The sequence below is a fragment of the Nyctibius grandis genome, chromosome 10 (assembly GCF_013368605.1).
Source record: "Nyctibius grandis isolate bNycGra1 chromosome 10, bNycGra1.pri, whole genome shotgun sequence".
Taxonomy (NCBI): Eukaryota; Metazoa; Chordata; class Aves; order Nyctibiiformes; family Nyctibiidae; genus Nyctibius; species Nyctibius grandis.
This window is the reverse complement of record NC_090667.1, coordinates 19,506,980-19,519,452: the sequence shown is the minus strand read 5'-3', so window position 1 is coordinate 19,519,452 and position 12,473 is coordinate 19,506,980. Positions and strand designations below refer to the sequence as shown.

The 12,473-nt window shown below is 41.3% G+C and overlaps 1 protein-coding gene across 3 annotated transcripts in view; it reads right to left on the bottom strand.

Annotated features, from left to right (window-relative positions):
* Window positions 1-12,473, bottom strand: part of USP4 (ubiquitin specific peptidase 4) — a 43,755-nt gene that overhangs the window by 11,508 nt on the left and 19,774 nt on the right. For all 3 annotated transcript variants that reach the window (XM_068408781.1, XM_068408783.1, XM_068408784.1), the window contains 5 exons: window positions 12,170-12,343; window positions 10,188-10,346; window positions 7,851-8,075; window positions 7,126-7,209; window positions 6,267-6,361 (listed from right to left, as the gene is read on the bottom strand). In XM_068408781.1, the coding sequence (XP_068264882.1) occupies window positions 6,267-6,361; window positions 7,126-7,209; window positions 7,851-8,075; window positions 10,188-10,346; window positions 12,170-12,343 (737 nt within the window). The remainder of the gene's footprint in view (window positions 1-6,266; window positions 6,362-7,125; window positions 7,210-7,850; window positions 8,076-10,187; window positions 10,347-12,169; window positions 12,344-12,473) is intronic.

The following is a 12,473-nucleotide window of genomic DNA, read 5'->3' as shown; positions in this document are numbered from 1 at the left end:
CTGGGTGATGTGATATCACCAGCATGGTGCATGCGTGGGTGTTACGTTGGAGCGGGAGCCGGAGGTCCTAGCGGGGCAGGACTTCACAGAACCTAAGAAAAAGAAATAGTAAGCATTTCGGTTATGTGCCGAATGCTGTTCTCTGCTTAGCCTGGAGAATGAGAGCATTCAGCACAAACACCGAACTAACGTCGTCAAATTGATTTGCAGACCACCTTTACATAAGTGACTTCCTGATCATTTGCCACAGATCTCCCTGCCCTTTCACAGGAACAACATGCCTTGAGAGAAACATTTACAACGCTGTGAGAAGCAGGCTAGTCCCACCGTTCTTTGGCTGCATTGCCCCTACACATCATGCCAGCGATCTTGCTTCAGGTCTTATATCAAACGCCTTTATTTCTGCAAACATCTTACCTCTTCTCTGATGCTTAATATCAACACATCTCGCATCAGGACTACACTACATTTCCAAGCCTGTCATGGTAAGAAAGAGATGACTGCAAAACCTCATGAAAGAACGGGCTTGGAGAATTCTAGCCCCAAATTCTCCTCCCCTTTCAGGTGACCTGGAGAAGAAAACATACAGCTTTGTCCTTTTGCATAAAAGGAGACAGGTTCATTTTGGGATGCATATGAGAGTTACTTGAAGTCACTTAAATACCAAGTAGCCCAGTAACATTCACGTTTCTTTTTTTGAAGTTTCACTATCAGAGAGCACAACAGGTAAGGTAATGCACCACAAGAATCGATGAGCCAGAAACTGAGCAGCTGAAAGGGAAAAATACATCTTAGCTATCCAGGGCAGATATTTGGTTTTCCCCCCAATGACTGTCCATCCAGCTTAAATTCCAAATGGAGTCCAATTTGATCAAATCACTCTCCAGTCAGGAAAAAGGAACAGCCTGCCCCTTCTGCTCCAGCTCTCCTGCAAGCCCACCCAGAACAGACACAACCTACTAACCCAGCAAAATCAAAGGCAGAAGACCTGCTGGACTCCAAGCAAAGTCCTGTTTAGAGGGGAACAAGGACAGCAAGGAAGAGAGGAACAATTTGATGGCAGCTGCTCATGAAATCAGAGCCTGACGGCCTTATAGCCCCCCCTGCCCCCATCACTACATACTCGTTCTTTGCATTCTCAGACTCTAGCAAACAACCACAACCTTGGTTTGCTTCTGCCAGTGGGCGGGAGGAGTGCTTTTCGGGTGAGGAAATAGTTATACAATTAAAATTATAATTTAAACACTAGCACGAGGCATGGAAGGATGCTGTCTCCAGTTTATCACAGCTTCTCTCATAATTCTCTCAGAGTAGCTATCAGGAAGGAACAAAAAGACCTGTGAGCACACCCAAATTCAAAGACTAGGCAGCAAAATCCTTCAGGAAAACACCTCAAAAAAATCAATAGGACCCACTGAGCAGTTTGCAATTTTAAAATGTAAGTTTGGACAATGGACACAAGAAAACTATTTCTAAATATGCCATACTGATTTAACTCTGTTGAATTGCTTACTACTTTGCACTTCATTTTCTATCCAGTGAAAGAAACTTTACATCCAACTTCAACTACTTAAAACGTATTAATGAGACGTACACATTACAATTTGCCAACAGGGAAGGCTTCCCACTGGATGTTACTGGAAAATAAGAACAGATGATCAGTATATAAAAGGGATGAGGATGCACTGGGATCAATAAGACATGAATTAGGGAAGAGTTTGAGTACGTGAGACAGTGAATACCATGTTAGTTTAAATACAAAAGATTTTTTGATTCTAGAAAACCTCTCTTGTTTAAACACAAACTATGAGCTAATAATCCTCAGTCATATCCCAGGTTGGACATTAGATGTCAACTTTAAACACTTCTAGGTCAACATTTCGTACCTAAGAACACACCCTGCAAAACGTACCATGATTACCAGATGTCCTCTCCAGGTTATTTTTCCCAGCTGACAGCCGACATACCTCTCCCTGAGCTTTGCTGCACTGTGAGCACAATATCCTGAAATGATGCCCACTTCCTATTTGATTTGTAACATAAGTAATGCTATTAAAAAACCTCATCTTCTCTGTTACTTCTATTTTCCTAGAATAGAAACTGATATGTTTTAGTCTTACTGCACAAGGCAATGAAGTGATTCAAACAAATCTAAGGAAAAACTGTTCTCAAAACATGGTAGGCAAGCAACTTCCAGAGGGTTTCTTCCTTGTTTATAAATCAATTGCTATCTTGTCAGCCCAACTTAACATTCTAGAAAGTCTTCTCAGAAGTTTATTTTGTGGCAATATCCAGTATAAATGTAGTGCAAATAAACTTTTGAGGGGTTAGCATGATTTATTGAATCTTTTTTAGTTTGTTATTTATTTGAATTGTGAATTTTGGGTGAAAACACTGTCACTGTAAAACATTGCACAGTAATACTTTCTAATAAAAGGCAGCTGCTCCCCTTTATGAACCAATACAAAGATAGTTTTATTTCAGGAACAGAAGAGATACACGTTACACGGTGGAACAAGCAGTACACCCCACAACTACATCACCAGTCAGCACAAGAGGATCTTTTCCAAGCTAAACATATTGTGGGCTATGCAGGCACACAGAGCCATCCTTCAAGTCATAACAACCAAGTCTTCTCCTGTCACTTCTCTAAAGAATTGGCCTTGATTTAAAATCAAAAGAACAAAATGCTTTTTCATGGGCACTCAAGCCTTCTTCATTGACTTTGGAGAAATAAAATATTTCTCAACTATACATTATTTCAATTACATATTTTTAGTTTCAAGTGGAAGTGAGTTTGTTCTTTAAAGGTGGAAGATTCTGAAAGACTAAGGTTTTTTTGATATATTTTTTATTCCTCCATTTAATAAACAGTGAGATATTTGCCTGTAATCTAAGATGGTAATTAAGTTGCTGAGATATTGGAAACTCCTGAAGTTGCTGGCAGCAGCAGCAATCTGAACATATGACCACTAGGCTGCCACATTGCCGGCCATGCATCACACAGCATCTTCAGGAAGGCAGCAAGCCCTGATCCAACATGTTACCGCTGATAACTTCTGCCAGAAACGTAGCACTGGGGAGCTTGAGGAACACTTGAGAAGCTTCCGTTTAATCCGCCCCTGCCCCACTCTTGAGCCACTTCTATGCGTACACCAGGAGAGCTGTGTGCAGAGCAACATGGCACTCCACACCAGACAAGAGAACGGTTATTTTAACACTGCCCTGTACCCTGAGCCAGGTTATCTTCTAGTTCCACAGTTATATTAACCCAGCTAAGGTGCAGGAAAGAATGTTGAGCGTTACTCAACCAGCACTGAGGATAAGCACAAGCTATGTTTTCATGCTAAAAACATAAAAAGAAGGAAATTTTAGGAACACTAAACCAGTTAGGCTAGAAGGAACAAGATAACCAGAGAACACACGAGGAGTGAACAGGGCTGCTCCTGCTCTGGTTTTGGAGAAGAGGCCCACAAAGCAAGTGTGCATTGCAGCGCCTGGGTCCAGCCCGAAGGCGGGCAGCGGCAGCAGGTGCAAGTCAGAGCGGCATTTGCTTCTGATGAAAAAAAGCAAGCATGCAACCCACGAGAAGTCCCAGCACTGAAGGAAAGCGTACAAGGGCCAGTGCAACAGCTAAAAGTGCCAGGGTGGGGTTCTGTGCAGGAGTCCTCTCTAGCAGGTTTACAATCATCCTTTCTGCAAGAAGCAGAAGGCAGAGATGCACCTCCACGGCTACACGTACATTCCCCATTGGAAAACAAGTTTCAAAGCCAGCAGGACAAAAACATTCACATTACTTTTGAAGTTACGCACTTTTTTAGCAATGATGTACCAAGTCCAGACAGACAATATTACCCCTCCAAAAGCAACTCAGATAATCCTTACTATCTTAGACTAAGACTTAGAAAGCCTGAAAAAAAACTTATACAAGCCAGTTTCAACTTAATGAAGAGTTTTAATTCACAGAGATCTCCAAGGATTCCTCAGACCACAGGCTAAATAAAAAGGAAAATTAAAAACATTTCCTGCAAGGAAAAATTAAAGAAAAATCATAATTTCTTAGTAAGATACTAGAAACACATAAGACATGCAGTAACAAAAAAAAGCCTTCAGCAAATCCTTAATGTCGCCAGTTGGCAAGAGCCCAACGAATCAAAAACCTACACAGCTAGTCTTAAATTCAACCCAGTCCTTTCAGTGACAATTTTAAGTTTCTCCCAGTGCCACTACACTCTCACAGCCTGCTCACTTCAGGCTGTACAAGCAAGTAACAGCAAAAACGTAAAAATCCCTAAAGAATCACTCAAACCTGCAGTTCAGAAATCCCAAGTTGAAGACCCACCCTGATTGACCTCATCTTGTACCAATCTTAACACAAAACTGATGTACTGTCAATCCCTCCTTTCACACCTGCTTCAGCAGTTACAAGACCTTAATAGATGGAAACAGAGTGGAATTTAAGAATTTTCACACTACTATTATAATTTCTTGAATGATTTAATTAAACCTTAGAACACCTAAGAGCAGTTTTTATAACCAGACAAGATAAGCAGATTGTCCACAATAAAAGTAATTACGCATTTGCCTTTAAATAAGAAGTTTTGCTCTTTATGAACAAGTGTTTCTCTTGCATTTTTGAGACAAGACTCCCTTTCAATACAAGAATGCTGTTCTTTAGCTGTTGGTTAGAATATTACTGTACATATCTTTTTCCTGGCAACATCACCCATTAAAGAGAGCGCCTATGAGCAGCTTTCTCCTAATTCTTGCCCTGGTGCCTTGCTGCTTGCTCTTGCCCCACAGTGCTGAAAACATCTTAGAGGGCGCACATGGAAAAACAGGATTAGCAGAACTTCCTCCAGGTACCCCTCCTCTTCCTCAGAGTGTTATTTTTAACCCAGGTCAGTTCACTCACTATGACTGACTCACAGCATCACCTCATTTCCAGTTGCACCTGCACACAAAAGGAAGTGGTGACAGCAAAGGAAAGTACACATGGAGCTGCAGTTCAGCTAATGCTTCCCCCCACCCTGGAGCAGACCTGATTCAGAGAGAGTTGTTTTCTGTAGAGGGATATGCAACATGTTATGCCTGTAGAGAAGCAGGGGTTTTTTTGCAATTACCATTGCAATATCACGTTTCTTGTTATTTCAATGTTTTACTAGCTTTGGAGAGACTTACATATAATCTAACACTTTACCCTCAGAAAGCGGATTTCACAGAAGCCAAATGTCCTTCCTAGGCATCCTAACTCACCACACCTTTAGCTGCAATTGAAGAAAACAATATGACAAGAACTTTCATAAAAATTCAGACATTACATCTTGGCAACGAGGTCATGACAGCCGGCACGACAGAATAGCACCAAGCAGTATGTCACAGCACCCCACTCAGTGAAAGGCACACACTGTATCAGAGTATACTAGTGGAGGACTTCACATTGGCACAACAATTTTACGGAAGAAATGCCCTTGAACTGGAATATTCTCACATGAGGAAGACTGGACTTGTGATGAAGGGCTGGATTTGACCTCACAAGCCCCAGGTTCAGCTGCGAGCCTCCAAGTCCGTTTTGCACTTCATGTGCAATACTTTTCATTTTCCAGCCGCAATAGAGGAACAGGACTTTCGCTCTGCTCACCAGATTTCACAGATCACTAGAGACATCGCATTCACCACACACATAAAACATCAAGCACAACCAAATCCTCAACTTTGCTGACATCCCTCACAACCACAGTTAAGACACAAATAGTGTAAGCGCCAAAGAGTCTAACAAGAATGCCCAGTCATGGTTAGCTCGGTGCTATAACTATGTTGGGTGTTAGAAGAGGCAGAGTACCACAGCTTAGACTTCATGCTATCCTAATAACAGCTCCAAGGCTTTTGGCTGATTTGGAGCCTAAGAACAGCAAGCTTGAGCTTCCCTAAAAATGCCAGTGAAAGTCTAACTGTAACCCAGACATAGATTATTATCTCTGAAATAGACTTGTAGAAAGTTCCAAACTGCAGAACTCTGACCAAACAAAAAGTTTGTTATTACCCAGGGCCACGACTTCCTTTGTGTTAGGAAAACACCTACTAAACACCACTCCTAGAAACAGGTCAGCGTGTGAAGTGCTGCATTACTGCTAAGTCATGCAAATATCTACAGGAAGGCTTAGGTTTTGAGAGCGGGGAAAAAAAAAATTGGATTTTATATCCTGAGACCAAAGCGAATGTTTTGTAGCATTCTTTGCATCATGGCATCTTCCCACTTTACTCACACAAAGATGTCGTCTTTTGGCATGATATGATTTAAACCTTCATCCATTTGGAAGATTTTGTGGAATCGATGATTATACACGTCTGTCACCACCATCTAGAACAGCAAGTGATATGTGCAAAGAGATTATAATAAAAGTTTACATAAATTTAGGCAAACTAACTTTAAATTCAAGCAACAGTTTATTCCTATTCTTTGTCAGAATTTCAGCACACCAACATCGGCGCTGCTTTCTACAACAGACACCAGCAGCTAATCAGCTGTATTTGTTAAGATGGATCAGAAAAACAAAGCAAATGACAGACTGGTTTTACAGAGGTACTGAGGAGATTCCAACAGCTGCAAGTCAGCCTGGTAGAAACAAGAGCAAAGATCCCAACGTCAAAGCGTCAACACGCTAAGACTTCAGGCACAGATCACTGACGTTTATAATTAAGTGAAATAAATTGAAGTGCTACACTGGCATCCTGAAAATACCCCACCAACTACAAAACCATTCCCTCTGGAGAAGCTCACCTGATCCCTTTGTTATTAAAAGGATGTCCAAGAAGAGGTGGACCCAAAACAGACATTGAACATCTCTCAGTACTAAGAAGCTACACTACCAGAAGTGTTGGGGGTGGGCATGAGCTTTCTGCCCCTTCTCTTAAACCTCTCTACTGCACTGGAAGCATAAGAATAAACACAGATTGTTTCATGCATTTTTTTATTTTACAATCAAAGGAAGAGCATTCAAACTTGTCAGGGTTTTGTCACTATTCCATTAAGTTCAGCTTATCACCCATCTAAAAGCTAAGCCACCAAAATGCTTCAAGAAGAACAAACACTTATCAAAATTACTGTGCTGCATTTATCCTTACATTTTCTGCAGGAACACCAGAGAGTTTGGAGAGTGATTCACACAGATCCGAGATGGCCCCCATCATCGGCACCACGACCCGGTACTAGAAACAAAGATAAGATCATGCTTACACCAGGCAAAATAAACCCATGCAAAGCAGAGTGCAAGTAAATGGAAACAAAACCTTGAATTTATAGTTCTGTTGAAGTTAAGGTCACAGCCACACACTTTAAGGTCTTCGGGATCTCAGTTCTACCTTACAAAGCAGGGATTTGGAGGGAATGAAAGAGCCATGAACAGCTGGTCTTTTGCTTTACTGGCTCAGCAGTAGTAAAACACACAAAAAACACACCAACAAACAAACAAACCCTCGTGAGCAGCTCGGGAGCCTTACCCATTTAGATAAGTTTCACCGTTACATTTTGCACGGTAACACAAGGTAAACATACCAATGCAAACACATTACTGCTTTCAGGGAACAGTACATCACACACAGGCAATCTCATCACAGGAACAGGTAAGCTACTTCCAGCTGACCCATCACCCTAGTCTCAAAAACTGAGATTTTACAAAGCCACTTGATTTCGCATGTTCAATTCCCAGTTTTCACACTAAAAAACCCCATCCTACCTCAGTCAAAGGTGGACATCAATGTCCTTTAGATTACTCGAAAAGTCTCAACTTTAAAACCTAAGAGAAAGACTCAGATGACTTCAAGAAACTTGTGTCTTCAACATGCCTCACCTGGACAGGTCTACGCTGTGGGTCTGCATATACCAGGGTAACTTCCATGAGACGATCTCTCCTCAAGGGCAGTGGAAGGGTTAAGTAACAGAAGGGATCAAAGGTGACAGACACTTTGGAGCATTTGGGACAAACAAGAGTAGATTTGAAAAGACCATGAAAAATATCCACAATGATAGAATCATTCCTCAGCCTATGATTCTCCCAGGCCTCTTTTGCCACCTCCTATAAAAAGAAAAAAAAAAAAAAATATCAAAAGTTATTTCTCACAAACACTTCCATTGCATGGCAAGCATAGGGATCAAAGAAAACTCAGAAAATTGATACTGACGGGTAAATTTCACATAAAGGGGGGGTCCTACCAGTGTGTCCAGCATAACACACTGTGACAGGCTTACATGCTGCTCTTCAGGACAGCAAGCTGCTAACAAGATACACTCCTCTCCTCCATGAGGAATGGACTGCTGCCCCCTGCTTTTGAAAGACAGCTGCAGCTACAGCTTCTGAGAAAGAAGAAGAGAGTGTTTTCTTCTTGGAAAATGATGGTCCACGTCTCACAAAGAAAGTATAAAAGGAGACAAATTACAATCCCTTGAGGGCCTTCACAATACAACTTATAAACTCCCTACCTAAGGGCATCTGATAACTGGCATTTGACTACTCAATGCAATCAGAGGCTCTTCTTAATGTGAGACTTTTAGTTTATGGTACGATACCATGAATTTTATCTCTCTCAAGTGTAGTAAGTGCCATAGATATACACACACTGCAATGCTACTGTCGCTAACCAGGACGCTGAGATAGGAACAGAATAACTAGCATTGATATGGATGCCAGGCAGAAATGTGTATCTCCTACATCGGGGGAGGGAAGTACCTAAATAAAACGAAGGCAAGCTGGGCATCCTTTCCATCCCACAATTATCAGTATTTCTTAGAAAGAAAAAAAGATTAAATATACTACTTCTTGTGGTGTTGCCACATGCATTGTATTATGCAAGAAAAGGCAAAAGACATGAAACTATGGCTCGTTAAGAGGAAAAACAACTAGTCACATACACTTCCTAAATATAAATTATTGCATCTGGTTTTCAGAGGCTCCTAAAGCATTTTTCCACCTAATATATTTACTCTGGACTCTGCATTTGTCAGTATGTTGCAGCTGTTTGTACTGTGACAAGAGGTAAAAGCCTGATCAGGAGAGCGTAAGTTTGCTTAGGGAAAGACATTTCACTATTATGTGTCTCATTCTAATGTGAGCATGGTGTTTGCCAACTTCAGAGGAACAAAGAAGTGTCTGCAAGGGGCTCACGTATCGCTGTTGACTGGGAAACAGAGGACAGAGAAAGAGTAGGAAGAAAAAATGAACAGAAGAGACTTTTCTGGCCGCTGTCAGGAAAACAGCATAAGAGAATTACTTTCCTCCAGCAGGTAACTGGAGCCCAAGGGTGTTTAAATTAAAATTTAAATTAAATAAAATGTAAAGTTGCTTTAGTATCAGTGTACCCATTTCCATGGCACCAGAAAGGAGAAAAATCAAGTCAAGCCTCTTAAGAAGATGCATGTAGTTCACCAAACACTAGGAATTCATCAGGACCATGGCTGTACCAAGTCACTTATTCCTTGGTTCTCTCCTTATCTTGACCAGTGCTTTCATGCACCCTATTGAGCCTGGTTTTAAATCTAGCTCATGGATTACAGTTGTCTAGAGGCCATGAGGAAGCACATGAGAAGTCTGGCCTAAAAGCCCATTTCATTTGACACTCTGCTATGGGACACTGGAATGGCTGCTTACAACCCCATGCCCAGGGCACATGTTCAGACCCTTATTCACGGGGCAACCCTGGCATATCCACGTGAGAATGCTCCCAGTCCCACTCAAATCCACATGCAAGTATGATGGACTGCACAGTAAGCACTCTCCTCAGACTGATGCTGAAAGCTGCTGCTCTGTCTACCTGGAAGAAGAGGTGGGCCTGAGCAGTAAGGAGGAAAGGTTATGATAGTAACTACAGCCTACTTTTAGGTAGCTGCTATGTCACAAGATCAACTTCCTTCCTTTCCACTGCAGAACCACATCAGTATTGCACCATAAGCACATCTTCCTGCACACCAGTACAAGAACAGACATTCTGCTGTAAGGCAGAACGATAGCTAAGTGCCACGAGGTGTCATGAAGAGTCAGCTGGGCCATAAAGCACAACAGGGTTCTCCCCTCCCAGGTACACTGCTTTGTAGGGAGTATCTTTGTGTGGCCTGTGAGCAGGAAGGCCACAAAATCCAATTAAACTCCCTCAGAAGCACTACCCGCCCTACCCTCAAGTAAAAGGCACCATACCGAATCAGGTCTGCCATTGGCATCCTTCAGTTCCAAGTAGGGCTTCTTCTTCACTCTGTTCAAATCCTCATGCAAGCCATCTAGAAGAAAAGCCAAGAGCTCCTGGGAATCTTGCTGCTGATATCCTGAAAACTGAGGAGCAAATCGGCCAACCTGTGTCTGAAACACAAAGACAAGAGCCAGAGGGGGGTGAGCATTACCTATGTGTAAAAGACAGGAATAAAAACACTCACGGCCTGGCTTTTGCAGAGATCAACTCCATGCTACCTTATGTTAGGATGCTAATGCAGTAAGGGTGCCAAAATAATTTTCCCAACTATTTTTATTCCCCCCCACAGTGTTGAGAGGGAAGAATGCATGTAGTGCTGTGAAGGTAGAAATCCAAGTTATCAATATTAATTTAGGAACCTGCAAACAATCAGTACACAAAACCTATCTGCCTGATGCATTTTGTACTTTAATTTCTACTTCAGAAACCTACAGTTCCCAATGTAGGCTTTGTATAAGGCAGTATCTTGAAGCAGATGGACTGCAAGACTGAAAATGCTTGCAGAAGATACTTATGAACTAACAAAACTGGCATAAAACTAAGACTAAAATCCTCACCACAGTAATCTCTAACTATTCTAAAAGAATTGTGATATGAAGCTAAAAAACGTAACAGTCTGAGCTAGCGAGGGCCAGGAACAGCACACCCAAATACAGCCTCTTATTTCGTAAGTGCTGTCTCGCAACACTGTCATTTAGTGTTCCTGCTTCTTAAAAAACAATAGAAAGGGGTCCCACAGGAAAACCAACCATTAGCTGAAGGAGTGGTCAGTCCTAGTGACCATCACTAGTTTTCTCATAAACACAAAAGAGTCCAACAGACTTGCAGAACTGTGCTTAGTACATTTTAATCGCTCAAGGTGACAACTGCAAGGGAGCCCAAACTGAAGGGCTGGTTATATAATATAGTTAACACTGTCACTAAATCAGCACCAATTGTTAGAAAAATCACAAGTAATACTGTACTAAGAAATAAAGAGTAATTCCTATTCCAGTCTTAAACAAGACCAGCCCACATTAAAATGCTTTTACTGATGTCCACTACAGATTCACGTATTTCCTCTGAACAGAAGTTTACAGAACAACTTTAATAGTGGTGGATGATGTGTCAGCAACTCCAAGTCACAGAAATTAAACAAAACCTTGTTGTCTCAGAACTACCCATGACTCTACAGAGGACAGATTTCTGTAATCCATAAGACTTTTGCTCCAGGTCTCAAAAGCATATACCCTCAGCTTCAAGACTGTACCATGTAAAACCTGAACAGTGACAGGATGCACATTTACATTAATATCAGGTCATTGCTTATTTCATGCATTTGGGATGTTATTCTTCACTACAGAAGCAAACTCTTAGTGTTCCTCAGATGCTTTAACTACGTTGTTCTGCACTGGAGCATCTTTGCATTATATTTAAAACAAAAGACATAGTTACAATTTTTCTAGGGGTTCATACACTACTGCTACATTGCAGTTTTTCAGCTGAAAGCAGCTCTTTACACTGAAGCACTTGGAACACTGCATCAATAGATAACATAGACAAGGGGATGCATTTTGCTCTAAACTTTATAATTTCATTTTTTAAATGTATAACTTGCACACCTTTTCTCACTGATTAAAGTTCACAGCTAGCAATTCACATGACCTTGCCTAGTTTTGTAGCAAAGATCATTTTATGCATCTGAAAACAGCTCTCAGGCTGGAAGGTCATTTACTAAGTAAGGCGTTTAACATTAAAGAGCAGTAACCAATTCCGGGGTATGACACTACTCACTGGCAAGTTCCTCCCTGTACCCTGAAAAGCATTTACATAAAACAGTGAAACACTGAAGCAATCCTGTCATTACTGCTTTCATAACACCAAAATATATGGAAGGCATATTAGCTCTCTTCTTCTGTCAAAGAGCTATGCTACAAGAACATGGAGTACTTACTTTAAACATACGTGGGGCCACGTGAGACTGTCTCCCAGACCAGATCTGTTTAATGAGCTCTGCATAGGCTTCTGCAATTTCTCCTCTCATCCCCAGTGGATTGTTCTGGTTTATTTCGGCTTCATATTTATCTTTCAGGAAATAGTCTGTCAGAGGAGGGGTATTGCTCAGACACTGAAAAAGCATTAAGAAAATGAATTTATTGCACAGAACAATAAATCTGTGAGCATGGTTGAAATAAAAAAGAAACACCAAAGACCACATCCTTCAAAAGACTCATTTCTGAAACATGGTTTCTCTTGAA